Raw genomic sequence first — 27,853 nt, 5'->3', positions numbered from 1 at the left:
AGTAATGTGACCAGAATGAAGAAATTATAATCTTATTTAAAATCTAAGTAATCTATATACAACTGTCAGCTTTTTTATTATATTTGTTATACTGAAGATATCGTGAATTCAATATGGAGGACGAGTTTGACAGCCTATGAAAATGATATGTCTATTTTTACCTCCCAGATCGCTTAATATGTAAGGGACCTTAAGTATAAAATATGAAATTCATCTACATTTATTTGACTAGTTTGATTAAATATTAAGTATAAATGAAAAATTAATCATAAAATATAATTATAATTGTTATTCTTTACGTAGGGCTTCACGTTATGTGCTTATTTTTTTTATATTTCCTCTCCCTCACCATGGACCAAGGGACAATAAATGTAATAAAATCATATAGATTTTTAGTATAATGGACCCTGACCCCATATCCATATTTTTAAAATCCGAAATAAGTTAACTTTAATGAAAAATCACCGGTAGTTCAATACTATCAGAAAAGGAACCTGTCTTTCTCCACGTTGGGTTTGTTTTGGTACCGGGACCCACATCTTCCAACATATGAAAACTCGGTAAAATTTCCATTTCTAAATGTTATTATTCAATTTCATTCGTTATTATGAAATGAACAAGAGCGAAGGTATTCGTTCGAATATGAAATGGAGTTATATTTTATGTAGTAATGGAGTATAAGATGATTTTGGAGGTGTCACTCTCGAGCTATGCTGGGAATTTGACATACGTTACTTTAAGGGGCCAGTGATGTAGATTGTATGGATTTCCAATACTTAAGTCTTTTTTCGCCATTTGTTTACTCATTTGTTTAAATTTGATTCCAAACTTTAAACAAATCCTAATGAGGCGAATAGGTATCATTAAGCCTTACGGGGAATGAATACCAAGGTTCCTGTGATATGGATTATATAGGTTTCCTATATCTTACTCCTATATCTCCATTTAAGTCCAAACGATAAACAAACCCTTATGATGTTATATTATAACCTTCAAGGATTATCCACGTTAGCAATAACCCTTTTGATGTTATAACCTTCAAGGATTATCCACGTTAGCAATAACCCTTTTGATGTTATATCCTTCAAGGATTATCCACGTTAGCATAACCCTTTTGATGTTATATTATAACCTTCAAAGATTATCCACGTTAGCATAACCCTTTTGATGTTATATTATATCCTTCTAGGATTATCCACGTCAGCATAACCCTTTTCAGTCAGGCTAACCAGGAAGAAGTAGCCTAACCAAGATGTGATGATAATCGTCTATGACAGTCCACTTTGGGGCTCACAGCCCCCTAGGACATGTTAGGTTAGGCTAAAATATTTTGGGCATGCCATCCTAGGTTAGGTTAGGCGAGTGTTGGTAGGTCTTTGCGGCCTAAGGAAGGTAAAAGGGTAAAACTGAAGACTACTGCCGTGACGTAGGCTAGGCTAGTCTCTGCCAGTCGCCAACCAGAATATTTATAACATTTTGATTATGATATTTTCTGTCTTTTCCCCATATTTTGACAGTCACCCCCAAGGGGATGGTGCTAAACAAGACGCCCCTTTTTGCATGTAAACTGCCAAAGGAGAGGGGGAGCGGTAGTAGTCTTCTCTTTACTGATAAAAGGGTTAAATTTATATGATTGATGTATAATTAATTAAAAATAAGGTAAAACTACGGGGTAACTGCACGGACTGCCATGTTGTTGTTAAGTAATAGTTCCGCGCATGCGCAGGTCATTAGGGAGCCATATGTTCAAGAAGGGATTTGCTAAGGAAGTCTATTATAAAAGGAACTATAGTCACCTAATGTACCCTGACCGAACCTAACCTAACCCAGCAGGCCGTGTTACTTAGCCGGGGGTGGACCCCTGGAGGACCCCCCATTGAAGGAAACTCCACTTCTTACCAAAATGTCCCCTATAACACTGCACATGCGCGATAACATTTCAGGATGGCCAGCATACAAAAACATATCGGTTCTGATATTAATTACAGGTTGATTACAGTTGACTGACAAAAAATAGTAGTAAATTGTTAATAAGCAACCAAATTACCACAGGAAAAGTCAGTTTCCAAGGTAATACCCGATATGAAGCAACCCCATAGTTCTACCAAAAATAATGTATTTAACATCATTAAGAAAAGCTTCTTGAGTTATTCGTAAATTTCTACTAAGTTAGGTTAGGTTATGCTGGGGTATTTGTGAATTGTGAATAAATATCACAAGCATGCATTCTTACATAATGTCGTGATTTACAGCAACCAAGGTCAAGTTACATCAGTGCTAGGACTCAGTTCCTAAGGTTAGGTTAGGTAAGGCATTTATTTTAGTTGAAATGTGGTTTTTGGTCATAATTTCTGATATTCCCGTGATTTTTGTTTTTGTTTTTGTACTGGAAACCCTTTTGCTTGGTTTACTTTAATATTTGAAGGGACCAACAGGAAAGAGAGTAAGAGAACAGAGAAATAGCCAGATGGTATGAATGAATTAAAGAAATCATTCAAAACACCTACAAAACGACTTTCAAAAAGTATTTACTTGCAAAAATTGCTGTTGTATGCCCTTTTAAAATTTGGCTGGTAAAAGCACTAATAGAAGGCAACCGAAGCTTTTGTCGCTGTTTTGCCTAGCCTGGGGCCACTTGCACTGATTTTAACCTCGTGTAAGCAGTTGGGATGCAGCATTGTTTGTTTAAGGGTGACCGTTCCTTTATTGCAGTCAGCTAGGCCTACGCCAAATGCATTTGGTGTGGTCATCACTGTTTACCAGTGCCACAGGCTATTTAAGCCAGTGCTATGAAGCTGGGCCAGCCTTTAAGATTTTAACTGTAGAAATTAGCAATAACTAGCAAGCTTATGCTCTTTAAAGCATTGATAGCTTATAAAGCATTGATAGCTTCACCATAAAGCCAAAAATTATGATTGCAAAGAATTTACTATTACTTCAAAGTGATATAGCCTAGCCAAGGAAGTTTTAAGTCAAAATTCTCTCATGTCAGTGTCTGAGAGTTTTAATTCTTTTCGAAGATGGGATTATCCAAAGTATGTTGTCCCAATACATAAAATGGAAAGTCTATTAAATACTTGATCTGCTGGTTAAGCTTTAAGAGGAATTAGAAAATAGCAGTTACGCCATTTCAGGCAGTATTTAAGAATGATTACTGAATACATGAAGTACTATGGCTGTCATTGTATAAATGTGTCTTGACCATTGGTTTCACTTGATGATTAACATTCCAAAATCAACCTTTCTTAAAGTAGCCTAACCTAACTTATCCCAGTGGAAGTCCCCACTCTTAGCTGGGGACTGAGCCTTCATTCCCTGACCCATTACCTTGAGCACAGACGTTCTTGAAACTAACCTCAGATGTGTGGTATTCACATTATCTCTTGAAAATGCAGCCACTGAACTGGGAAGAAGCAAGCTTGGCACAACTCATCATCATAATGATATGTTGTGTAGGTTATTTTTAGTTGGCAAGCAATTTTGTCGACGAGTTATTTTGTGGCAATACGTACATACAGTTAATATTGTATGCTGCTGCTGATGTAGCAGGGTAACTCAAAATGATGCTTCCTGAGTGATGCTTCCCAAGATGGAGTGATGAGGTAAACTGATATGCTCTGTTCTAAGATCAGCCTGCCCAGCCCGTTGCCAGAAGTACAGTTGTAAGTGCAAGAACTTCAGATGGTTCTTGTATATAAGTTTAAACTAACACAATGAATTTTAATAAATTTGAAATGGAAAAGAAAACGAGTGTCAAAAACATGGACTTTTTCTTGCATATACAAAAATATAAGTTTTCTTCAGTGACTAGCAATCACAGCTTTTTATACTTGGCTGATAAATTTCAGTGATTAATAAAATTAATACAATGAATTATATATAAAAAATGGCTAGTGTAAGACCCAAGTAATATACCTTGGCAATAACCAGGGACCACACTGAAAGAAAGACCACAACAAATTATAAAAACTCAAAAATTTTTCTCAGTGGCTACTTTGAAACTGCTTCGTTTTGTGCACGAAAAAGTTCTCAAAGTTGGGTTTTATATTTATTGTTAGAGCACACTGCAAGTCATGTTGGGGATCCAGCCAGTTTCTTGATTTAGTCTTGATTGTAACAAGACTTGAAAACCCTACTTCAGAGATATGTTGTTGGTAAAAGAAGAAGAGCTTTTTCAGCCTCCTGAGTCAGAATGGGCTTATCCTTGAGTTGAATCCAAAATTTTGAATACTGGAGGTTTTCAGAGCGTTGCTTCTGCACTTGATTTTCCTGGAAGTCTATAAGTTCTTCTTGAAAACCTGGAATATCTTCTCCAACCTCAGTGACTTTCACAGTGAAAGCATTCCTGATCCAGCTATGCTTTTTCAAGTCAACATTTTTGGAATATACCTGTTCATTTCTTCCTGAAGATTGCTCAGATGATTTTCGACAATATTTCTGAAGTCAGGCAGGGATATATCTGAAGAATCTCCCAACATAGCACTTAGTTTTGGAAAAGCTGCAGTTTTTCCATTGGCCAACTTTTCCCACCAGAGGGAAGCTTTTTCTTGAAGTAAATCAACTACATTACTCAAGATCAAAATGTGATCAGCTGTGTGTTATTGATTATTTTATTTTAAGATGCTCCAGTGACTCTCAGAAAAAGCCTCGCGACCCTCATTTGGGTCGCGACCATGGTGTCTGGAACCACTGATGTAAAAGTATGAACAGTCCAAATATGAATGAGGAACAGTTTAGGACATGTACTTGAACTTTTATAATGAAAATTACTATCTTTTAAGAGTATGATAACTTACGTAGACATGAACAAAAGTATTGTAGTTTTGTACTGTACTAACCTGTATGCAATGTATTTTAGTTTAATTTTATTTTTCAGCCGCTAACCAGAGATGCCCCCCAAGAAGCCTCAAGCAGTAGAACCCAGGCCCTTGATTGGCCGTGTGGGAACCAACTTGAAAGTTGGCATAGTAGGACTTCCCAATGTTGGCAAGTCCACTTTCTTCAATGTGCTGACCAAGTCCCAGGCCCAGGCTGAAAACTTCCCCTTCTGCACCATTGATCCAAATGAAAATAAGTATCTCTGTCATTTTTTTATCCATACTTCCTTTTATAGAGCTTTTACTGTACTGTACTGTACTTTACTGTATTTGTACTGTACGTATGAATTACAGTAAGTGAAGGCTTAATACATCAAACTACTTATATTGATTTTGCTGCGAACATTAATTAACAGACAGCAGTAAAATAGGAGATCTATTAAAGTACAAACACCACCCTACTTATTAACGAGTTATGTTCCGGACGGCTGCTTGTATGTTAGTATTTTAAGTTGAATTTTTTTAAGTTTAGTATGATATAAAATCGGTACAGTACGGTATGTTTTTTCATCTTAAAACACTATACACTGTCTATTTAAGTTTAAACAAAAACAAAATTTGAACTTTCAGGTGGCAAAGGGGACTCGCTCTGAACACAATTTTAATTTGCAGTCCCGTTTGTTTATATCTCTGAATGTTTGTAAGTTGAATGTTCATAAGTAGGGTGGTGTCTGTACACTTTATCTGAACGTATTGCAGACACAGGTGGTTTTATATTCATATTGAACCAATATTGATTATTACTGTAATTAATTATTGATGGTAAAGGATGATTCAAGCCTGGTACTCCAGTGATAAAATGTGAATTCTTACTACATTATATTTGCTGTTAGAAATATGGTACTTCTTGCAATAATGGTTGGACGCTGTAGACTGGATGTTGAGAAAAAAGAAAAAATTAATGCAAAGAGAAAATATACTTCTGAATTAGTTGAACTTAAGGGACGACTAATATTTGCATACAAGACATTAAGCTAAACTTTTGTTAAGTAAATGGAGATTAGACTGTAAACAAAAGAAAAAGAAAGAAAATGGCTATTAATTGTTGGGTTAAAGGGAAATGTGAGGGACAAAAACATCTGAAGTACTGTATATTATATTTACTGTATGTACATGTAACTAAAGGCATTTAGCAGTAATGCTATTTTTGTCGTATTGCAGAAGCGCTTAATCAAGTGTGTTTTAAGGTGATGCTGTTCAGGAAGAACAAAGATAATTGAAACAATAAGTATGAAATGAATATTCTTCCAAACTGGTTTTTATGACAATACTGTATCTCATTGTTTACACTTTGATTCTTGCATATTGGACCTCTGTCGATTTGGGAAAATGATTTAGCAGACGTTTAAAGTCTTACTATTTGTGCTGTACCAGTATTTTTTTCATTATATTGTTCTCTAGGCATATCAAGTATAGTGCATGTCCAAAGAGAAAGGAATTTATAACTTACAACATTTTTTTTCTCTTCCTGCACGTAGGGTTCCGGTACCAGACCCAAGATTTGATTACTTATGTGAATTTCATAAACCAGCAAGGTAATGTACATTTTCCAAGTAATATAATTAGTTATATAATCTCTCCATTCTTAGTATCATATGATTACTTACCGGAATTATGAAGTAAGAGTACTTTGTAATTATAGGAATTTGATTTATGGTTTTTGTAGAGAGCCCTGGTATTTTTATCTATATTTTTACTGATATTGTATCAATATAGGTAGATACACTCTTGTCCTTTAACTTCACAGGATAAGTATGCTATCATATTGTAAAATGCATTCATTTTTAATTTCAGTACGAAGATAGTTAGATGGAACCTGACTGTTTATGTATTCATTCATAGTAAAATACATTGTTTCATGTAAGGCTAATTGGTCAATTAGCAAGTCATATCAGATCATGGATTGTTTTTGGAATGTAACCACAGGCATTTCTAAAATTAAACAAATTGTTAATTACTGAATGAATGAGCTTTTACAAAATCCTAACTCAAGAAAATCTTGAGTTAGGATTGAGACCATTGATCATGCATAAGAGAAACAAAGCAAGTTTTTTTTCTATTTCAGCAAAGTACCTGCATTTCTAAACGTCACTGACATTGCCGGATTGGTAAAAGGCGCTTCTGAGGGGCAAGGTCTTGGTAATGCTTTCTTGTCACACATCAAGGCTTGTGATGCTCTGTTCCATCTGACCCGTAAGTATTAAGTTTTATACTATTTAGTTTAGTATTTAATTTACTGTGTTTTCCTAGTCCTTAATGTTCAGTTTAGGGTAAACAAATAAAGTATGAATCAGTTAATTGAAGTAGCTAAGTGGTGAGTAATGTTGAGGACCACTTACTGCTACAGTTGGTCTGTATCTAACTTATCAAACTCTTATTACAGTATACAGTTGATGTTTTGAATGCTCTCTGTTACCTTTCAGTCTCAGTTCTTTACTCTCCACTTTTGGTGAACTCACTCCATAACCCATCTTTTCAGTTAGGTTTTGCAGCATTGATTTGACAGTTTGTGTCCATATTTCTGATTTCAAAGTCATCTCTGCCACATTGGGTGCCTTAGACTACTTAGCGACCTTGTAATAAGATATTGTTTTCAAATGTCTAGCTGTTCCCGTTTCAGAACAAGGGCCCCCTGCATAGGGACTCCTTGAAAAATTCATGGCTTTTGTAATATTTGCCAATTATGAATAACGTATCAGGGGTAAAATATTTTGTGCAGAAAGCTTCCATGACATCAGTTGCATCGTATAGTACTTGCACTGAAGGATCAGCACAATTGCAATGACTCCTTTTACACATACAGTATTGCTCAACTCCCTGCGTCTTTCAAAGTATCTGACGCCTACTGTACTTGAAGCCTTTGATGGTTGTGGGGCAGCATTACTCTGGCTGAATGATTCTATTCCTAACTTCTTTAAAGTGTCAGTAGAGGAGGGTAATCGTTATGCCAGTATGGGCAACACTGAGGTTTGCTTAAGTAAACAGGCTGGCTCCTCATTTCCCTAATTATTTTCATTATTGCCATTGTGGCCTTAAGGAGAAAGAACAGAGGCAGCAATTTATTGATTGTTCAACATCTCACATGTGAGGTCATCGGTTCTCTCTTCTCAGCAGAGTCGATACAGATACAGTAGTAGACTATCTAAAAACCCTCAAAGCATACCTTGAACTTCATGTTATTAACATGGGATGTGACAGGCATTTTCTATTGTTGTCACAATTTCATTGCGGGCAGCTTCCGTGTTAAAAACGGTTGAATTTATACTGTGATGGTCCTGAGGTTTTTAGTGATCTCTTAAATAAAACTATTACCTCCATGAATGGTCATTTTTAATGCTGCGTGATTTTGAGGATCACAAAAAGTCTAAAAGCTGATGTATTGGTATTTTGCTAGGTAGTAGGAAGGTAACAGTGAATTTTGCTATACTATGAAGTGCTGCAAAGTATGGGCTGAGAGATATCTGAGAATGGTTTGCTGACATAATTGAAAACCCCTGTTTGGTACCTTCAGATGTTTGGAGCATTATGCATGTAAATTTGGCACCTTTTGTTATAAAGATAATTTTTTTAAATATGCAACATGAACTACAGAGATGAATCATAATGACAAAGCAGTTTACAGACTGAAAAATCTGTCAAAATTGCAGACTTTCTGAGAATTATTGATATCAATTTACCAGTTGTCATGAGTACTATGAGCACTAAATGAAATCAGACACCACTTTTGTTCTTTTTTTGCTCAGGCAAGAAACCAAGTGGTGGAGGCCTGGGTGCTGGCTAATAGTTACCCATGTTATCATATACAGTACTGCTGTTAATTAATTGATGACTTTGATAAATGCAATATTGCTATATTCTTGCTCCTGTTGTTCTTTCTAAGACATACGACTAAAATATGACAGCAGTGTACATTATAATATTAATTATATGGAGTGCATTAAAATTTATATCTTTCATTGTTTCCCAGGTGCTTTTGAAGACGATGATGTCACCCATGTAGAAGGGGATGTAAACCCTGTCAGGGACCTTGAAATCATCCTTGATGAGTTGCGGCTTAAGGTATGTTCTTGATTTGTGTCAACAAAACTTGCTTTTAGTATATTGTTTGATGTCATGTTTCCTAATGCCTCATTTAAATTCAACTTTTTGTTATAATTATGCTTGAGGTTTTGAGTATCTGATGGTTCAGTTAGCTCAGTTTCTGAATATTTAACTAATGTACTGAGTCATTATTTTATGTATAGTTATATTATTTAATGCTCGTTTTCCTTCAACAGGACATTGAATACATAAACAACGTCTATGATAAACTATTCAAATTGGTAGAACGTGGAGGTGACAAGAAACTCAAACCAGAATACGACACTGTTTGCAAAGTCAAGTCGCTGCTGGAAGAAGAAAAGAGGCAAGTTCGATTCTGTGACTGGGATGCAAAAGAGGTGAGTTGGGCATTGACGTCGACAGCTGACTGGAAGAAGTCTGCTATGAGTGGAAAGGGGTTATACTGAAGTTCAGTGTGCATGTTGAATGACTGAATTTGCGTACAGGTAATTTTATTGAAAAGTGGAAAGTCTTATTTGTGATAAGAACATTTTTGATAATAAGCATTCCCTCTTTTGAATGATTTGAGTTTTAAACAAAAGAAAAGATATCAAGTAACCAGCTGTTAAAAATCTGCCAGAAAAATTTTATAGGACATCTTCCCCAAAGTGTTCAGTTGCTCACATCATGAAAGGATGCAGGTTAAATGACTCTGGAATATAGGAAATGTAGAGGTTTCCTTATTCCAGAAGGGAGTGGGATGAAGGCATTATCATTTTGGCTCTACGGCCAATAAGTTATTCAAAGCTGCAATAAAAATAGTATGGAGAATCAAAGAGCAGCAGGATAACAGCGAAATTGAAATAAATTGGAATAGAGAGTGAGAACTGTGTTATTTGACATGGAAAGTCATGGATCTAACTAGAAGACACTTTTCAGGTGTATGGTAGGGACACATGATTTATTCAGAAATGTCAAGGAGCTGTTCAAAGGAAAAAAAAACACACACAAATACACACTGTTCTTTGATGGGTTTGCAGAAGTATTTTGGTATTTCAGTTGAAAGCATTGGTTTTGCCACACATTGAATGAGGGTTGTTTATCAAGGAATTCCCTATGGCACAAATCTTCGGATGATTAATTTTCACTTTAGCAGTTTTCGTGTGTTTGTTAATGTGTTTTAGTCTATATGTTAGTGTACCTATATAATTTTCCAACATCATTACTCAAAAGTTTTGTTGTTAATTTGTTATCCGTATCTTGTTAATTATTACAAGATTCAGCTTCCCACATGAAGCATCTTCTTATAATAATCATGATAATAATAGTTATGATGGTAAAGATGATGAGAATGAAGCACTTTTTATTGCCATCTGTCAGACTACTTGTTGTGTAGACTAATGCCACTTCAGTTCTTTTCCTGCATGATTGTTGGTATTACTGTATAATGCCTTTTCTTTATCTTTTTAATTGGCCTGTATTCTAAGGTAAAATATATCTTTTCAGATTGAAGTATTGAATAAGCACTTGCTCATCACAAGCAAACCTATGATATATTTAGTAAATCTTTCTGAAAAAGATTACATACGCAAGAAGAACAAATGGTAAGAACCCTTCTTTCAGTTTTTAGTTCAGTAAATTAGTGTCCATTTTCTTTTCATATGTTTTTTTTTTCTCTGCCTTAGCTGAAAGGTCTTGTCACATTTTAATATGTTTGTGATTAAGGACATCCAGTAATATGTAATTCTCAAAAAGATTTCAGGTTTTCATGTGTTGTGGCTGGATGTGATTTCAGTTTATTACATTCACATACTTGAAAGGAACTTGAGGAGTCAGTTTCATAAGCATTTTTTGGGATAAAATGGGAAGGATTTTTCTGAGATGGGATTTATGTCTGGCTACTTGTACAGTTTATAAATTCAGCTTATGCTACATATGCTTGAGATACCAGCCTACAGTTTTAAAATGAAAAAAAATCTAGAAATTTATGCACATAGTTTGTTTGCATGGATTATCTTAAGAATAGTGCATATATTTCAACACTGGTTGTCTTGTATATGTTGTATATGAGTATATACTGAGTGTAACTGTTTCAACATTGGTTTGTCGTCACCAGGGTGAATGGCATTGGGCTGATAACCTCATTTCAAAAGTGACACCAAATTAGACTTGGAATCCAAGAAACAATGCCTTTTTGTTCTCCAGACCAAGCCAAATTATGCCAGAGTGGTTTACCACCTACGGGGTGCTTTGTATGGCACACTGTAGACTGTACAGTACTCAAGATTCTTTGCTGCATCCCATCTTCCCTGGCAGCATTGCTTTCATCTATGTACTTTGTTCTTTTTCAAACTTAGAATTATAGCTTCAACTTTACTTTGTTCCACTTTCAGCTCATTTCAAGAACAAATAGTTTTGGTTGAATCCGTGGCTTCTTTCAACCTATTCATAACTGTAGCACTAACATTAGCTTACATGAAAAAAGAGGTGATGTCCTGTCAAGAGCTTGGCCAAATCCCAACAAATATGAAATTATGTGAAAAAAAAAAGAGGGCAATGACCTGTCAAGAGCTGGTCCAAAGCCATAACGGGATTGAGTTTGTCGTTGGTATATACATCCCTTAAGGGGTTAGTGCTGTCAGCACACCTCATGTGTGCAATGTAGGCATTACTAAAGGTTCTTTGCAGTGTCCCTTTGGCCCCTTGCTGCAACCCCTTTCAGTCCTTTTCCTATACCTCCTGCCATATTCATTTTCTTCCATCTTACTTTCCACCCTCTCTTAACAATTGATTCATTGTGCAACTGCGAGGTTTTCCTCCTGTTACACCTTTCAAACCTTTATGCTGTCAATTTCTGTTTCAGCGCTGAATGATCGCATAGGTCCCAGTACTTGACCTTTGGTCTAAATTCTGTATTCTGTTCTATTCTATTGGGATATATAGATCATGAGAAAAAGGTTCTACTCCAGTTTTAGCAAACTCACCAATTGAAGTGGCAGCCTTTTTAATAAACAGTGTGTATGAAGATTTTCAGTGAAAATGAAGCCAATAGTTCCACAGTCTTAACTTTAGTATGCAGTGAAGATAAGACCTGGATAGGCATAGAGGAACATGCAAAATTAAGTTCCAGATGTGATGGGAAGGTATAGCTTTGTACAGAGAAAACATGATGGAGAAACACTACTAGAATTTTACCAGTACCAGGGATTAAAGAGATGTTGCACCATGGTTTTGGATACACCAAGATCCCATGTTATGTTCAGAAGCTGTAAATGCAGTGTCAGTGTTGTTGCTTTATTTCATCTCTTGTTTGGTTTAGTTTACCCTGGCTGGTATTCTCGCTCACCCAGATGTTGAATTCTGTCCTGTTGTATATCATTCCAGAGTGTTATATCAGAAGTTGCTTCTTTTTATCAAGTAAATTTAGTTTCTCTGACAAATATCAGATGTTGCCTATTTTTACCAAGTAGTTTCTCTAACAATTTGTGCAGAGGTTTGGAATTCTTTTATGTTAGTATTAAGGATTGTGTGAAAACTAATATTCTAAAATGGATCCTTGTCGTGGATGTCATAGGGTTAGGTAAATTGCTTGAAGTTTTTTGTTGAAGGGTGGGTGTCACTGTACGAGTGTCAAATGTTTTCTCATTTATGTTGTGCAGAAATACATTAATAACCGTGAAAATGATTTATTGTTCTTGTAAGTGTCAATGCATTGATTCACTGAAGACATAAAGTTGCCTACAGACTTGGAAAATGTTGCCCTTACCCTTACTTTTATAGGTTAATGAAGATCAAGGAGTGGATTGACACCAATGACCCCGGAGCCATGTTGATTCCCTTCTCAGGTGTCCTTGAGGCTGCCTTATTTGATATGGATGGTGAAGCGAAAGAGGCATTCCTCAAGGAGAAAGGTGTTAACAGGTATGTTAAAGTGTTCTTAGTCCCTGCAACATGGAGATGGGCCTTGGGTAATTTAGTACTTGTATTCGTTCAATAGACAAATGAGGTTTGAGCATTTTCCTGCTGCTTTGGGAGCTCTCTTACCCATTGTTTCATCCAGTCATGCTTAGATTGGGATTTAAAGGGAGCTTAAAATTATATAATTTTTTAAGTAATTTTAGCAATCTGATTCAAAGTAGAAGTAAATGAGTTGTGTTGTAGATGTTTGGTAACGGAAAATTACAAAGCTGTGAGTAGAGTGTCACAGTAAGGATGCTGCCATATTATTTAGGCTGTACCAGGTTGCCTCTGTTTTGCTTTAATTTCTGGTTTTCTTTGCAGTGCTCTTGACAAGATCATCCTACAGGGTTACAATGCATTGCAGTTGATGTATTTCTTCACAGCAGGTCCCGATGAAGTTAAAGCCTGGACAATTCAGGTGTGTTATAACTGTAAAACAACTGCATTCAAATTCTTCATGAAGCTGTGAATTTGTGGAATCATTTGCTTAGATTTCTGTCATACTGGGGAGTATATTTTTATCCCAAGATTATAAAATTCCTGCCTTGTACTTTGTACAGGCCATAATTCTTGTCTTTGATATCAAACCCTGCCTTATGTATCCTCCATATCCCTGTTTCCATTCTCAAGTGTTCATAAACAACCTGCAGTTATTCCATCTTGCAGTCACATCCATCTCCTTCACTTTGCTTTTCTATCTAATCCAAACTTTTTCTCTTATCATTTTTTCTAAATTTTTTTCAACTGAGAGCATTAATGTGTGAATATTTTACAGAAAGGAACCAAGGCTCCACAGGCAGCTGGCAAAATTCACACTGACTTTGAGAAAGGCTTTGTCATGGCTGAAGTGATGAAGTTTGATGATTTCAAGGAGTTAGGTTCTGAAGCAGCTGTGAAGGTGAGATTCACTTTTGTGTTTTTTCAGATTTGCTAAGAACATATGATTTTCAAGTCATAATAGGCTGAATAAATTTGTAAACTAGTTTAGGTGTTTGGGTATCAAGGTATATATGCTATTGTATGTTTTATAAGTAACACAAAAATGGCAAATTTTAAATCAATTTGCATTTTTCATAACAAACAAACCTTCGGTTTTAACGTAGGTATAAATTCTCTAGCATCAGCTAGAGTCCGGTTAAGAATAACACAAGGAATTAGTGGCAACATTTTCATGCTTACTTCTCTCTGCAGGCCGACGGTAAATACCACCAAAGGGGTCGGCAATACGTGGTGGAAGATGGTGATATTATCTTCTTCAGGTTTAACACTGGAGGGCTCAAGAAAAAGTGAGACAGGTTCATGCTAGTTTTTCTGGTAATACTATATGCCCAGATGATTGCTGTGTTTATATGCACACACCTCTAATGAATGCAGTAAAGCATGACCTATGTGCCTCTTTCATTATCCTGTGTCGAGAGTTATGTTGTTTGATTTTACATTGCAGGATTTGTATGTTGATTGTCGTCATCATTTTCACTTTTTTCTACCAAGTTTTTATGCCTTTTTATTTATTGAATAAAATTGTTTAATGTTATAACATGTTGTATTTAAGTACTGTACTCTCTGTTAATAGTTATAACATGTACTATTTCAGTTGTTTGGTGCATACTTGGTGACCTGTATAAGATGACTTAGAGCATTATGGGAGTGAGATTATACATAAAAATGTAATTGGACCATATTAGACTTACCAGAGAATTAGCATGAGAGAAACATAACACTTTCTGGAACTATGAATTTATTCATGCTGCAATTGTACTTAACATTTTGATTGCTTATGCATATATTTCTGTATTTAAGTTCACTCAAAATTAAAACGCACGTACTGACGTACTGTACGTGTTTCCAAACAAAATGCTTTAAACACATATTAATATTGCAAATTATGCAAGATGCAAAATTATGCACGTAAAAATCTTCATTTGGCTTCGTATGGCTCACGTGGTAAACTAATTATGGTTCATTTGCAAGAAAACTTTTGCTTACATTTCATTATACTGTACTAACTGTGCTGAGATTCAAAGATGTAAATTTTTGCAGTTAGATCTGTGTACTCTATATGTATAGAATTACAGATATTTGTTTAAAAAGCAACTGTTCTTTTTTACATTAATTACAAATATCTTTTTGTATGATAAAGGAACAGAATTAATTCACTTGAGAAACTCATGCATTCTATTATTTGCCTTATACATTAACTCTTTCGTGTAAGCAATAATTATTTTTGTTTCCCAATGTCTTTTCCAGAAATATGCTGAAGGAATTTCATTGGTGGTAAAACTTCATATATCAATGTCATGAAATTATTTGAAAGAAAGAAATCCAGTTTGATCTTTGGCAAGCATTTAATATTTAAAGTGCAAAGATTGCATTTAATCTTTTAATAACTGGTATGCAGTCACTTTCAGTACCACTAAATGTGTCCCTCTTGTCAAATACAGCTCTTCACAAATGTACAAGTTGGATAAACCAAAAACAGTGATTCTAACAAAGCTGCTTCAATAGGCTTGGTTCCAGGACATCTGGTGTAGGCTGAAGTTTGGATATCCATGGATTAGATGGATGTCACCAATTCAAAAGCCATGTCTCAGCTAATGGGGAGTTGAAGGATACACACACACACGTGATGAGCTTCATTTATTTGCTACAAACATGTGCAGTTCCTGAAAAATTACAAATAATCAGTATCGATAATAAGGACAAAATCAGAAAACAATAAAGAACATCCTTAACTAGCCTAATGCCAAATTCAAACCCTAGGCTATATGCACCTCATTTTAGAATGCTTATCTTCCTTGTTAAAATAAGCCAATAACACTTTGTAAATTCTACACTACATAAACACTGCCATTATTACTATCAAAATTGTGAATTTTAAACTAATTTGTATTTCTACACTACATAAACATTGCCATTAAAATTGCAAAGTTTAAAGTAATTTGTATTTTTCCCAACATACAAACCTGAAGGTCTTTACAAATGTACAAAAGGATTTTGCTTGTGAACGCGAGCTGGAACGGCTGTTAACTTTCAAACAAGGTTGTTAGCTACCAACGGTCTGAACTCCACTTTGCCTGTTAGACCAGGTACCAGATGGAGGGGTGGCTGAGGTGGGTCATAAATGTAAATACCTTCAGGTTTGTATGTTAGGAAAAATACAAATTACTCTAAAATTTGCAATTTGTTCCTACACAAATAGAAACCTTTGGTCTTTACACAGGAGACTTACCCATTGGAGGGTGGAATCTGGGTAAACCTCTGAACTGCTTGGAAGTCTTACCCAAGTGAGAATTTTTTCTGATCTCGAAGAGCTGAGGAAGGAGTCGCATACCTCTGGCCTGCTGAACATGTGTTGTTCAACTGCCAGACTTCTGGGCTTGAATGAATGAATGAGTTTGTCGCGTTCAAAAAAAAAAAAAAAGTGGGAGCTTGAATGAATCCATAGTGTCAGAGGACAATAAAAGACTAATACAGGTATTGTCCTACTTACAGTGGGGTTAGGTTCCAAAAACCCAATTGTTTGTGGAAAAAAACTTAGTCTTGAATTTAGCCTAGCCTACACTAAGGTATTCAGTTCCATCTCTACATATGTGGTAGTCTAGTTCCTCCTTTTCTTATTCACTACAAACACGTGTGGTTACTGAAAAATTTAAAATAATCAGTATCGAAAGCAGGCACAAAATTTATTTGAACAGCCTAAACCTTTCACACTGTAATCGGGAAACCTTAAAAAACATCCTTAACTAACCTAACAATAGCCAAATTCAAACCCTTGACTATATGAACCTCAGTTTAAAGTGTAGACTTCCCTTGTTACAGTTTAAAGTAGAACAAGGAAAATATACATTAAATAACCCAAATAACACTTGGTAGATTCTACATTGCATAAACATGGCCATTAGGCTAACTTATTAGACTTACCACGATATAGCTTCCCCAATGAAACTCCAGAACCTTCTCCATTAAGCTAAGAAAAGTATATGAACAGTCACTTCCCTTTCCTATATAACAGTTGTTGGCTGCGCCTCACCAATTCCTATATAAATCCCAAATTCCCAATCCAAGTTAAGAGTCAGAAGTGAAACATTCCCCACAATACAAGCATCACCAACAGCAAGAAGGACTTATCCCAAATATTCCTCCACCAAAACTGGTAGCCCTTATCATTTATGATACAAATGCACATCTCATACTTTCTAAATTCTAATATAAGAGGCAAAATTTGGAAAACCAACTACATCAACGTGATAAAATTACTTGAACCTGCGGTTCTTATTTGGGTTTGATGTGTTATGGTTGATTTTCTCAAATTCATTGTGTTGTCTGTCATTTTTTATTCAAGATGGTTGGTTTTAAAGATGTTAAATAATCCCTTGATAGAACGGCTACATTTGATTTGGTCAGTTTTTTTTTTGCAGCTTTGGCCCTTTTTGCACACACACAAACAACTATATATTTCATCATATACGGTACATTAGCTTGATGTAATTTATGGAATGGAAATCTAATTTTTTCAAGGCAGAATTAACTTTTGTCTGGGAGACAAGGAGATAGTCTGTCCAGGCAACGGAATGGAATGGAATATAGAGTTTAGCCCAAAGGCCAAGCACTGGGACCAGTGAAGTCATTCAGCGCTGAAAAGGGAATTGAGAGTAGGTAGGTCTGAAAGTTGTAGCAGGAAGAAAAATTGTTAGGAGACAGTGGATAGCAAGTGGAAGAAAGATAAAATGAATGGAGGTACAGTAAAAGGAGTGAAAGGGGTTGCAGCCAGGGGGCGAAGGGACGCTGCAAAGAACCTTTAGTAATGCCTACAGTGCATCCCGTAAGGTGCACTGACGGCGCTACCCCGCCTACAGTACGTGATCTATTAGGCAAGCACAGTCTGGATCCAACAACTCTTGTATGTTTTAATAACCAAGTTGTTCCCCAGGCGGTATACTTTGAAGACCCGTTTGATTCAAGACCACCTAAATTTGGTGAAGGGCCACTTTGCATGCTTAGAGTTACTGTAGTTGCCTTGTTTATGTTCAAGAATACTACCAGGTCAATTAGACCTTCCTTCGAAATGAAAATTCATACCAACCATTTGTGTTAATACACAAACATTTTTATTGTCTCCTTGAATATATATAATATAAAATTATGCTGACAGACCAGATAGGTATATTTTTTCAGGAGGTAAAAGTGAGAATGATATAGAGGCATGAAGGCAAATGATAATACCTTCGAATATATCAAAGGAAATTATAAAATCTTTGAAAATGGAAATGTGAATCACCCTTCAAAATGACCTAGATATACTATATGATTTCTTAAATGGCGGAGACATGAAATATTCCACTTCATTGCATAGATTAACATAAGAGAATAGATATTATTAGTGAAATATCATAGGATTCGTACAAAAATATGTCGTTTTGTGGAATGATGGGGTCGCCTTGACAGAATTGGCACGAGGCCAATATATCCTGATAATATTGTGTTAGTTCTGATCGATGCAGACTGAAGAGAACTTCGGCAATGCAGTAGGTAAATAATAATTTAATTACTTACAATAATTCATCAATACAATTATCAGTTAATTTAAATTTAGTTTAAAAGGCCTTTAACGTGTGTTATTGCTTAATAAATATTTAAATAACTGTATAATCCAACAGGTTACAGTCGCGACTGCAGAGACGAGCAACACGTGTGTGTGTTTTGGTTATGGCGTTCGTACCTGTTTCTCCAATAACCGAAAGCTTTTAATTAACGAAGTCAAATAAAATTTCTTAAGTGTGAGACATATGTTAATTTATAAAAATATATATATGATATTATTATATTATCATAAACCTTTCTTGCGTTGCGTGTCACAACAAGAGCAGGCTTTCTTACGATTAAAAGCCGCCGAAGTCAAGTCAAAATCAACAAATTGAGACGCAGGATGTTGGTCGAGTCTAGCGGTACTCCAATGACGTCACCAACGGCGGGCTCTGTTGGGAACATCTTGTGCCCGACTGAGACCCAATATCTCGTTTCCTCGTCATTATAATTTTGTGAATTCCTACCGACTAGATTACATTAAAACTACCCTAGAAAACTAGACGAAGAGACTGATCGGCGAGTTACAGGAAAGCAAAGGCCTAGAAGGTAGGTCTAATAGACAACTTGACTGCAGTCACACATCTCTTGCGGTATTTTTTCTAGACCTCGGTAGGCCTATTAATTTCGAATTGTCATGCTGAAATGGGACGAGATTTAGCATCTCTTGAATGTGTTTAGTCTATTTTATAAATGTATTTTATATGATTAGGTTTAAGATGGGCACAATTAAGTCAAATGGCGAAGGTTTAGCGACTCGTGAGTTAGGCCTATGGATACCGAGAGCTATCCTTTGTCCACTTCAAAATAGGCCTATTGAAGTGTCTCGAGGGTTGACCATGTTACTTTAGATTTAAGGTGAACATTGATAAAATATTTCGGCCTGTTAGCCTGATTTTCCAGCAGAATTAGGCCTGCTGAACAACTTTTATTGAATGCAATTTTTCATTTGGAGCCATTGTTAATGAGCTATAGGCGCGTCCCGAGGATAGACAACTACTCGGTAGCTGTTTTAGGTTATTTCAAATATAGGCTAATGGCCGAAAATCCTATAACTATGAACTTGTCAGAAAAAATATAATTTTGTATTTATTCATGTGATATACAAATTACTTGGAAGGCTTCACGCACACTACTATCGCAACAGTGAAAGTTATCTGTCGAAATTCGGTCGAAAACTCTGCAAAGTGCATTGTATATATTCGATATAGGCTCATTTTTATACTAGCTTGTCGATTGTCTTGTATTTATGTTTCCCGTTAGGTAAAGGAAAGCTTTTTTTTTCAGGTAGTATCTGGTATAATATAGGCGTAAGTGTTTTGCCAAAAACACCAGTGCCCGGGGAGTTTTGATAGGCCCTTTCCGAGTTGAAAACGGAGTTTCTTTGTCGTTGAATTTATATCTAGGGAACTGCAAAACCTTGAGGAGCAAATGCAAAATAAAGGGTCAGAGGGAATATAACCTAACCAGACTTACCTTTACCTAACCTAACCTCGTATACCATGCCCTGACCTGGCTGTAAGTCGTGACCCAGAACTCTGCATTCTACCCAAACGTGTGAAATTCCAACCAAATCTAACTGATGTTGGTGGGTCTTACTCCTTTGGAGCTCTCTGGACCCCTCCCCCCTCCACGTAATCCTTCTCCCTCCACCTATTCTGACCTAGGGTGTTGTGCCTTACCTGGCCTGTGCTAAATAACGGGTCAGTGCTACTTAAACACATACATCCTGAGCATCTTGTTTCATTGGGATCCTTACTGGATGTAGGTTAGGTTTTACTTAATAAACCCCTTCTCCAACAAACAAAAAAAAGCTTCATTCCTCATCCTCAGGCTGATTGATTGAAATGTTTGTTAGGCTTGTCGGTAGCCGGTATAACTACAGTTGTTTAGCAATTTTTGTGTCTCATTTATTCACTTGTATTATAAAACAAGTGCATCCATTACATGTTAATCTAAGAAATGCTTCAGATTACAGTTCTGTCAATAAATTTTGTTGAATTAAAAAAAATTCAGATTTACAGTGTCCTTGTTGGTCCAGGCCCAATGACTAAATTGAATATAAATTTTGTCCATTGGGAGCATATGTTACTAGAAATGGAGCTACAAACAATTGAGTTGTTCTTATTGTGTGCTAAAGTACTGTATTGTTATATTTCTCAGTTATATATTCCAGGAGTGTAATAGACTAAAACAGGATTCAGAATCTATGCTCTTACATTTAAACTATGAATGACTGAATTGATAATTTTCTGTAATATTTGCATGTTTGGTTTTATTAAAAAAAATTTTTAATATGTGCATTTTTTTGTTTTGTACATATTTTTCAGGAAGAAAAACAATCATGGACTTTAGCAAATTGCTCGAACGACGGCACATTGACATCAGTTCCTCTAAGGTACTCTTGGATATGAAGACAAGCTTCCAGTCTGCCTTAGGTCCTGTTGAGTCTGCCAGGACGTGTAGCCAGTTTCTGCAGCTTGAAAATTTTCAGGATATGTTTTCCCTCTTGTGGAATAGCCCTGCTGCGCACAAGTGTTTTGAGTTCAAAGGTCCCCTGTCATCATTAAAAATGGAGGAAGCCTCTCAGTTATTTAGAGAAGGGGGCAACAAAGAGTACAAGTCGGGTAATTTCGAAGAAGCGTTGAGGCTGTATAACTTGGGTATTTTAATGGCTCCACATCCAAAGCTTCCATCTACAGGCAACGATGGCCAAAACAGTGATGGAGGGAAGAAAGGGAACCAGAAAGGTGCAAGTGAATTTGAATCTCTCGCTCTTGGGTATGCAAATCGTTCTGCCATCTTTCTCGGCTTGAAGGACTACAAGAGATGCCTTGTTGACATAGATTTAGCCCTTAAGTTTGGATATCCAAACCACCTTAGAAGTAAGTTAATTGAAAGAAAGGAGCGCTGTGTCAAGGAGAAGAAGACGTCTCGGGCAGACGACTTTAGCATTAAATCTGTTAATGCCAAGACTCCCCCCAAACTAGCAAGAGTTAACCCTGATGTCCCAGCTTTTAGCTCTTCCTTGAAGGTTATCCATTCACAGGAGAGAGGTAGACATGTTGTCACAACAAGAGATATACCTCCAGGTAATTAAGAAATGAACTTTGAATTGTTTCCATATGTAAATAAAGTAAGGTAAGAAATGAGTGGAGGATGTATGTATAAGTTTGTAAGGTAAAAGAAGGGGGTTGTAAATTGAGTAAGACATTGCTAAGCTGTAGACAGTATTAACATGTAAATGTTACAATTATTTGCTGTGCATTAATGAAATTTGCTTCTTTTTTTCTGTAGGAGAAATCCTTGCTGTGGACAGTGGCTACGTCAGCTTTATAAGATATAACCATACCATAATGCAGGCATGTTCAGAATGCCTAATGCGTTGTGAGGGCCAAATCATCCCTTGTCCAGACTGTTTGGTAAGTGGTTATTTCTCTCTCTCTCTCTCTCTCTCTCTCTCTCTCTCTCTCTCTCTCTCTCTCTCTCTCTCTCTCTCTCTCTCTCTGTCAGGCCTAGCTAATGGTGCCTGATGCAGAAACCTCTTTTCCTCAAGTTAGACATTCAATTTAATTGAACTGGCAAGTCAAGAATGTTAAAGTGAATCATTTTTTTCCTGTCAGCCTCCCTAAACTGTAGAGAATACTGCAGGTGTTGTGAGGTACATACCTCATCTCTGCTTTGTATTTTCTGTCCACTTTACTGTCCAGTTGCTTAAACTTCCAAAATCCCATTCAATATTGAAGAGAGTTAATTTCCATGATAAACTGGCATAAACCCAGATGCTGTGTGCAATGTGTATCGCATGAAACTAGGAGTATGATGAAGGGAACTAAAGAAGCTGCATTTGAATTATGACAGAAGTACAGTAGGTGAATAAAGGCCAGCATAAAGCTTTTGACTGGTGAAGGTTAGTGGATTGTGGTAATTTTCATTAAAAAAAATCGAAGAGATTCCTTGATGCATTGAATTTTACTGTTAAGTTTTGGAGGTCCCCATTCAGGCAAGCTCACGAGATTCTGAGTAACAGAAGGGGATAGAGCAATTTGAATTTGATTGTAGATGACAGAAGAAGGATGGAGGGTTGAAGTATCCACAAAAGCTTGGATAGGAGGTGAGGTAGACCGGTGAAAATCTGTGGTAAAGGTGAAAAAAAGTAAGTAAAAGAACAGGGGTCCAAGGAGCACCATTAGAGATGAGGAAAGGAGCATAATGTACCATCAACAACAGATCCAAACCCATTTGTTGAGTGAATTTGGAAAAATGGGAAGGAAGTATATATACGGAAGGATTTAAAGATGCAAGGGATAATCAAGGTCAGGCAAATGAATCTCTGAAGTGCTGGGAGAAGATAGCCAAAAATTCTTAAAATACAAAAAGTCCGTATTTAGGGGTGCCACACTGATGCTTTCAAAGAGGAGTTGGGTCCCAGAAAGTGTCATGAAATAATCAACCTTCTTAGGGATATGATACCCCAGAGCAGGGTTCCAGTAGGAGGGATAAATGCAAGATTTAACATTTAGGCAAAACAGTATAACATAGGAGCAATTTTGCTTGCTTATTCCTTGGTGACTTGGGAACGAATGCCCTATAAGCTGAGTGTTAGGGAGTACTTGGTTAAGCAAGAGAACCAGGAGCATTGGCATTTCCGAGAAGATTGATCTCAAAAGTTTGACCGTTTTATTTGCATGCTGTAAATCTTTCAGGACAGGAGATAGAGGACATGTAGGAGAGAATACTGTAAATCTTTCAGGACAGGAGAAAGGAGAAGGAGATTTTATTTCCTGTTCTTCGCTGACATAATTTGCCAAGGGTCAAAATTATTTTCATTTGGAAATAAGATTGAAATGTACATCTGAAATTCTCTTTGAAGTACAGCAGATAAGGGTGAAGCATTCGTAGCAGCAGAAAGAATGTAGCTTCTTATGTCCTGACTACTAGATATCTGCAGTTACTCAAGGTTCCTGCTTTAAGGGAGTGTCTTATCTCAGCTTAGACTCATGAATATAGATAATACTTGTAATCTGGCTGAATTTGAGACTTCTGAATATAGATACTGCTTGTAATCTGGCTAAATTTGCCAACAGGAGAGTTATTTTTGTAATTGTATTTTTTTAGTAAATTTGGAAAAAGTCCCCTTTACATAACGAATTCAAGAATGTCATTCACTTACCTTAGGTAGACCTAGGTATTAAAAGTTTTCATTTGTAATAACAAAATACTTGAAAGCCTATTTATTAGGTGCCAGCAGAAAGATAAGGCCAGTCCCAGTTAATGCTGACTTGATATAAACGAGTCCACTTGGATTTGCTTAGTGCAAGTGATGGTAAAGTAATTGTAACATTTATCTCGATAGGTCAGGCTTTTTAATAGACAGGTACTGTATTCTCTAAATTGCTAATGGTAAAAGTGAGTTCTGTCTTTTCCAGGCGGTTTTTTGTTCAGAAGACTGCAGAACCAAAGGACTTGCTGGGTTGCATGCTAGGGAATGTAAGATATTACCTTATCTCATGGACCTTCAAGTAGATGATGAGGAAGTCTGCAATGCTTTCAGAACAATAATTCATACCACATTCCGGGAATTGAAGGAGAAGCTACCAGCGCTACAGAGGGAGGCGAAGGAACTTCCTCCAGAAAAGTTTGGGTTTGATGAGAATGGCATCTACAGTTCTTCGGATTACAGATCTGTGTACCATATCAGTGCCTATAGTAATAAGAAGCCGAATGTAAAACTGTATAATTATTGCATAATTGCATTCATTCTAACAAAGATACTCAATGAGAGCAAGTCTTTTTTCATTGATGAATTGGGAAATGTCTTCGATCCAAGTGACGAGGATTACATAGTAACTGGCACAGCACTTCTGTATCAATTTGCTCACAACAGTGTATTTTTTGAGGTTTCTGATATGAAGGTGAGTTGTTTATTCAAAAATATATATATTTTATCAAATTTTTAATATTAGTAAAGTAGGCTAGCTGGGGCTTTGGTCTCCAAAGTGACCCTGGTACCAATGAGGACAGGTCCCCATTCGGGACTGGTCAGCCAGTATATTTGGATGTGAGAACCCTATTTTGCCACAGCTATGTTTCTTTTTATGCTTACTCATCTGAATGATTTGCTATACTCCTAATTATTTTTTGAAAATGACACAATATACCACACACCTCATCATATTTTCCTTCTTGTAGGTATGGTAATACTGTTAGAATGTGTTTAAATATACAAACAGTATACAGTCAACTGTTTACGTTGAACACTGTGTGTATTTAGATACTACTCAGTATATTTCTCAATAAAATTGCTAGTATTGAAAAAAAGGGCATTTATACAGTAAATATAGAAATGTATCTGCAATCAGAATGTTTAGGAGATGAGCTAAAGTGAATGAAGTCATCTGTGTCTTATGATTGCTGACTGTTTCTTTTTCATCATAGTGTTATATACTTCAGGGTTCATCAGAAACTAAATGCATGCAATATTTCATTCTGTCAAAGAATATGAATATTAAAAAATCGTATATTTACAATAATTTAGTACAGAACAGCAAAACTAATATAAAAACCTTACAATGACAAACGTTGCATCTTGAACACCAAATGTGCTCACACACTTGATTATATAAGACAGAGGCTCGCACTACAATGTATACTGATGACATAAATCCATCCGGCATAGGATTTGCTGCAGAGCTGTCTGCTTGTGAATACCAGGGAAGATTTTTAGAAAAATGTGCCACTTAAAAATTTATGGTTTTCAGGGACTAGAAGTGCTTTAGAATTGCAATAAAAAATTTTTTCTCAAAGAATATTTTTTTAGTAAATAACAGGCTTTTGATGTATTGAATGTACAGCAACAGAATGAAACCATTGTGAAATTGTGAGTTTACCTTTCTTTAAAGAATGGCACAAAATACTGTAATATCCCATCATTGAATGCTCACACTTGTGTGACTGAGTTATTTGATGAATAACCCACATGCATGCTAATGATGCACTGTACTGCAAATGTAGAGAGCAGGAGGCACGTGTTACTAGTCACGATTCCTTCCATGTCCATCACAGTGCCTTCTAAGTAACCTTAAAAATTTACTACAAGTGGCAGGAGGAATTTAGGAGCCATGTACTCACTCCGTACTCTGTTGAACTTAAAGTTTAGACAATTACCTGGTCCTTAATAAGACTAAGTTTACATGTATTCATTATTTCCTCAACATCTCAAGGTTTATTTGTCCATCATTCGTAATTGATTAATGTACAGCATAATATTGTCTTTTGGTAAATGTATGTTTTGTTTGTTTATGCTTCAACAGTCATTCCATAGTTTATTTACATTTGTCTTTATTTGTTAATCCATTCCCATTCTCAGTATTTTCAGCATGTAATATATTTTATTTTCCTTCCAGTTATGTACCCAGACCAACAAGACAGATAATCAAGGTATTGGATCAGCCCTGTTTCCTTCAGTTTGGCTGATAAGGCACGCATGCAATCCAAATGCTGCTCACTACAACATTGGTTCTGTGAGAGTGGTAAGGTCTGTCATGTCCATTCCCAAAGGTTCAGAGGTATCTCTACTGTATTCTGAAGGATACCAACATTTGCCACTGTCAGCGAGGAAAGCATTTCTACAGGCCCGTGGAATCAAGTGCTCTTGCCAGGCCTGTTTGGAAAACTGGCCTACTGAAGCTGAACTTCCAGAGGAAATGAAAATGAAATGCGTCAAGTGTTCAGATCCTGTCGTTGAAATAGATTTTCAGCCTGCGTGTATGCAATGCAATATTCAGTATGCCAAAACTTCTGCATCACAGAAGGATTCTACAGTCAAGAAATTTTGGTCCACAGTGGACGAAGTTACTGATGCAGAGCGTAAATATGAGAAAGTTCTTGCAAAAATTGGCAGAGGAAATGAACTTACCAGAACAGATTTTCAGAACATCAGCAATTTTATTATTGCAATGGAAAAGCATGTATCATTACCTTGTCGAGCTTTTTGTAGAACGCGTACTGTTATGATGCAATACTTCATGAGAGAATGAAGGAAGTACTCAGTTGTATTAATGTTTTCAATGAGTTCTGTGTTGTATTGGTCAAGTGCAGCTGGTAGAATTGATATTGCACTGAATATCCTTGGTAATCTATCATAAGGATCCATAATTTTTCATTATACAGTGTTGTTACCAAAAATACGTGCAGTTCAGTGGTTGCTACTGACTTGAAAAAAAAAACCAATTATTTATAGTCATTGCTTTTGCTCTTCTTTCTTAAAAAAATATGCTTAGATGTTACTGATATAGTATCAGTTATTTGTTTTTGATGGTGCCATATTATTTTAATTTTTTCATTTATATTGGTCTTCATCTAAAGTATATTAGCTGTTGACAGCCAGTGCCTGGGTGTTGTTATAGAGTTTTACTCTTATTTACTCCCCATTTTGTATTTTCTTCATCATGAGACTTAATTCAGTATAAACTTTGTCACAAATGCCTTTATGTAGTTTTACACTACAAATGCCTGTTATACAAATGCCTGGATATTATCAATTAGAGCTGTTACAGTTTTGTCCTGGCCCAAAGGAGTGTTGGTAATTGGGTAAGACAAAGTTGAAGGAGTTTGCAGCTAGTTGGAATGAGAACAAAGGTTGTATCGGAAGAAAGTAAATAATGAACAGTTCTTCAGCTGAGGCTGATGAGATGCTACAAAGATTAAATAAAAACTCTCCTGTGAAATTTGATTGATTTAAAAACCATGAGCTTGCATCACCAGTGGGAAGATCATCTTAAAGTCTGTAAGTATTCTTACATGTAGAAAGTCACATGAGAGATAATTTATGCATTTTAAATCAAACTTGAGTCCCACTGCATCAAACAACATATACCTAGCTTTTTTTTTTTTATTGTACATCTGACTAAATTTTGCTGCAATAACTATATACATATATAGTAAATTTACAAAGCACATCCAAAATCTTACAACAAAAGTACCAATGAATCATACCAGCAAAATTTCTTTTAAATTGTAAGATATTGAGATCCTTGTACTTATATTTTCTCAGTAGTGTTATAACTGTTAACCAGACAGGTTTAATCGACCAATGGACCAGACTTTGTTCTCGTTAATTTTACGCAGTTGTGATTTAAAACTTCTAATCACAGTAAAATGGTTTTCTGTTTTCAAGATATGTTACATGTTTTCAAGTAACTACACATTGCCGTGTTTTTTTATGTATGTATATGTTTTTTCTGGAAGGTACACAGTAATGAAACAGATTTACTCACTGACCCCCTGGTTATAAAGTCCCAGAAACTTTAGGGTGATCAACAAGCCATGGGGTACTTGGTAATCTGACTATCTTGCAACAGGTGACATACAATCTGTACAAGTACATGGCT

At 36.1% G+C, this 27,853-nt stretch overlaps 2 protein-coding genes across 4 annotated transcripts; both read left to right on the top strand.

The window, feature by feature from the left end:
• The first annotated feature begins 382 nt into the window (after positions 1–382).
• On the top strand, positions 383–14,267 carry LOC136827030 (obg-like ATPase 1). Of its 2 annotated transcripts, none has more exons than XM_067084726.1 (11): positions 383–560; positions 4,877–5,074; positions 6,356–6,412; positions 6,943–7,070; positions 8,845–8,936; positions 9,155–9,316; positions 10,425–10,522; positions 12,699–12,839; positions 13,200–13,296; positions 13,654–13,776; positions 14,070–14,267. In XM_067084726.1, exons 2-11 carry the CDS (start codon positions 4,890–4,892, stop codon positions 14,166–14,168), a joined length of 1,182 nt encoding a protein of 393 aa, XP_066940827.1. In that variant the 5' UTR covers positions 383–560; positions 4,877–4,889; the 3' UTR covers positions 14,169–14,267. The 2 variants fall into 2 exon arrangements, with proteins under 2 accessions (XP_066940827.1, XP_066940826.1); XM_067084725.1 differs by having other exon boundaries at positions 419–560; positions 4,877–5,070; positions 6,352–6,412.
• A 4,065-nt stretch (positions 14,268–18,332) lies between these two features.
• Positions 18,333–27,190, top strand: LOC136827027 (SET and MYND domain-containing protein 4-like). Of its 2 annotated transcripts, none has more exons than XM_067084715.1 (5): positions 18,333–18,407; positions 20,792–21,553; positions 21,759–21,883; positions 23,891–24,376; positions 25,868–27,190. In XM_067084715.1, the coding sequence occupies exons 1-5, from the start codon at positions 18,374–18,376 to the stop codon at positions 26,498–26,500; spliced, it is 2,040 nt and encodes a 679-aa protein (XP_066940816.1). In that variant the 5' UTR covers positions 18,333–18,373; the 3' UTR covers positions 26,501–27,190. The 2 variants fall into 2 exon arrangements, with proteins under 2 accessions (XP_066940816.1, XP_066940817.1); XM_067084716.1 differs by lacking the exon at positions 18,333–18,407 and adding an exon at positions 18,536–19,010.
• The last annotated feature ends 663 nt before the right edge of the window (positions 27,191–27,853 follow it).

The sequence above is a fragment of the Macrobrachium rosenbergii genome, chromosome 41 (assembly GCF_040412425.1).
Source record: "Macrobrachium rosenbergii isolate ZJJX-2024 chromosome 41, ASM4041242v1, whole genome shotgun sequence".
NCBI classification, from domain to species: Eukaryota; Metazoa; Arthropoda; class Malacostraca; order Decapoda; family Palaemonidae; genus Macrobrachium; species Macrobrachium rosenbergii.
Note: the sequence above shows the minus strand (reverse complement) of the source record. Positions and strands in the feature narration are given on the sequence as shown.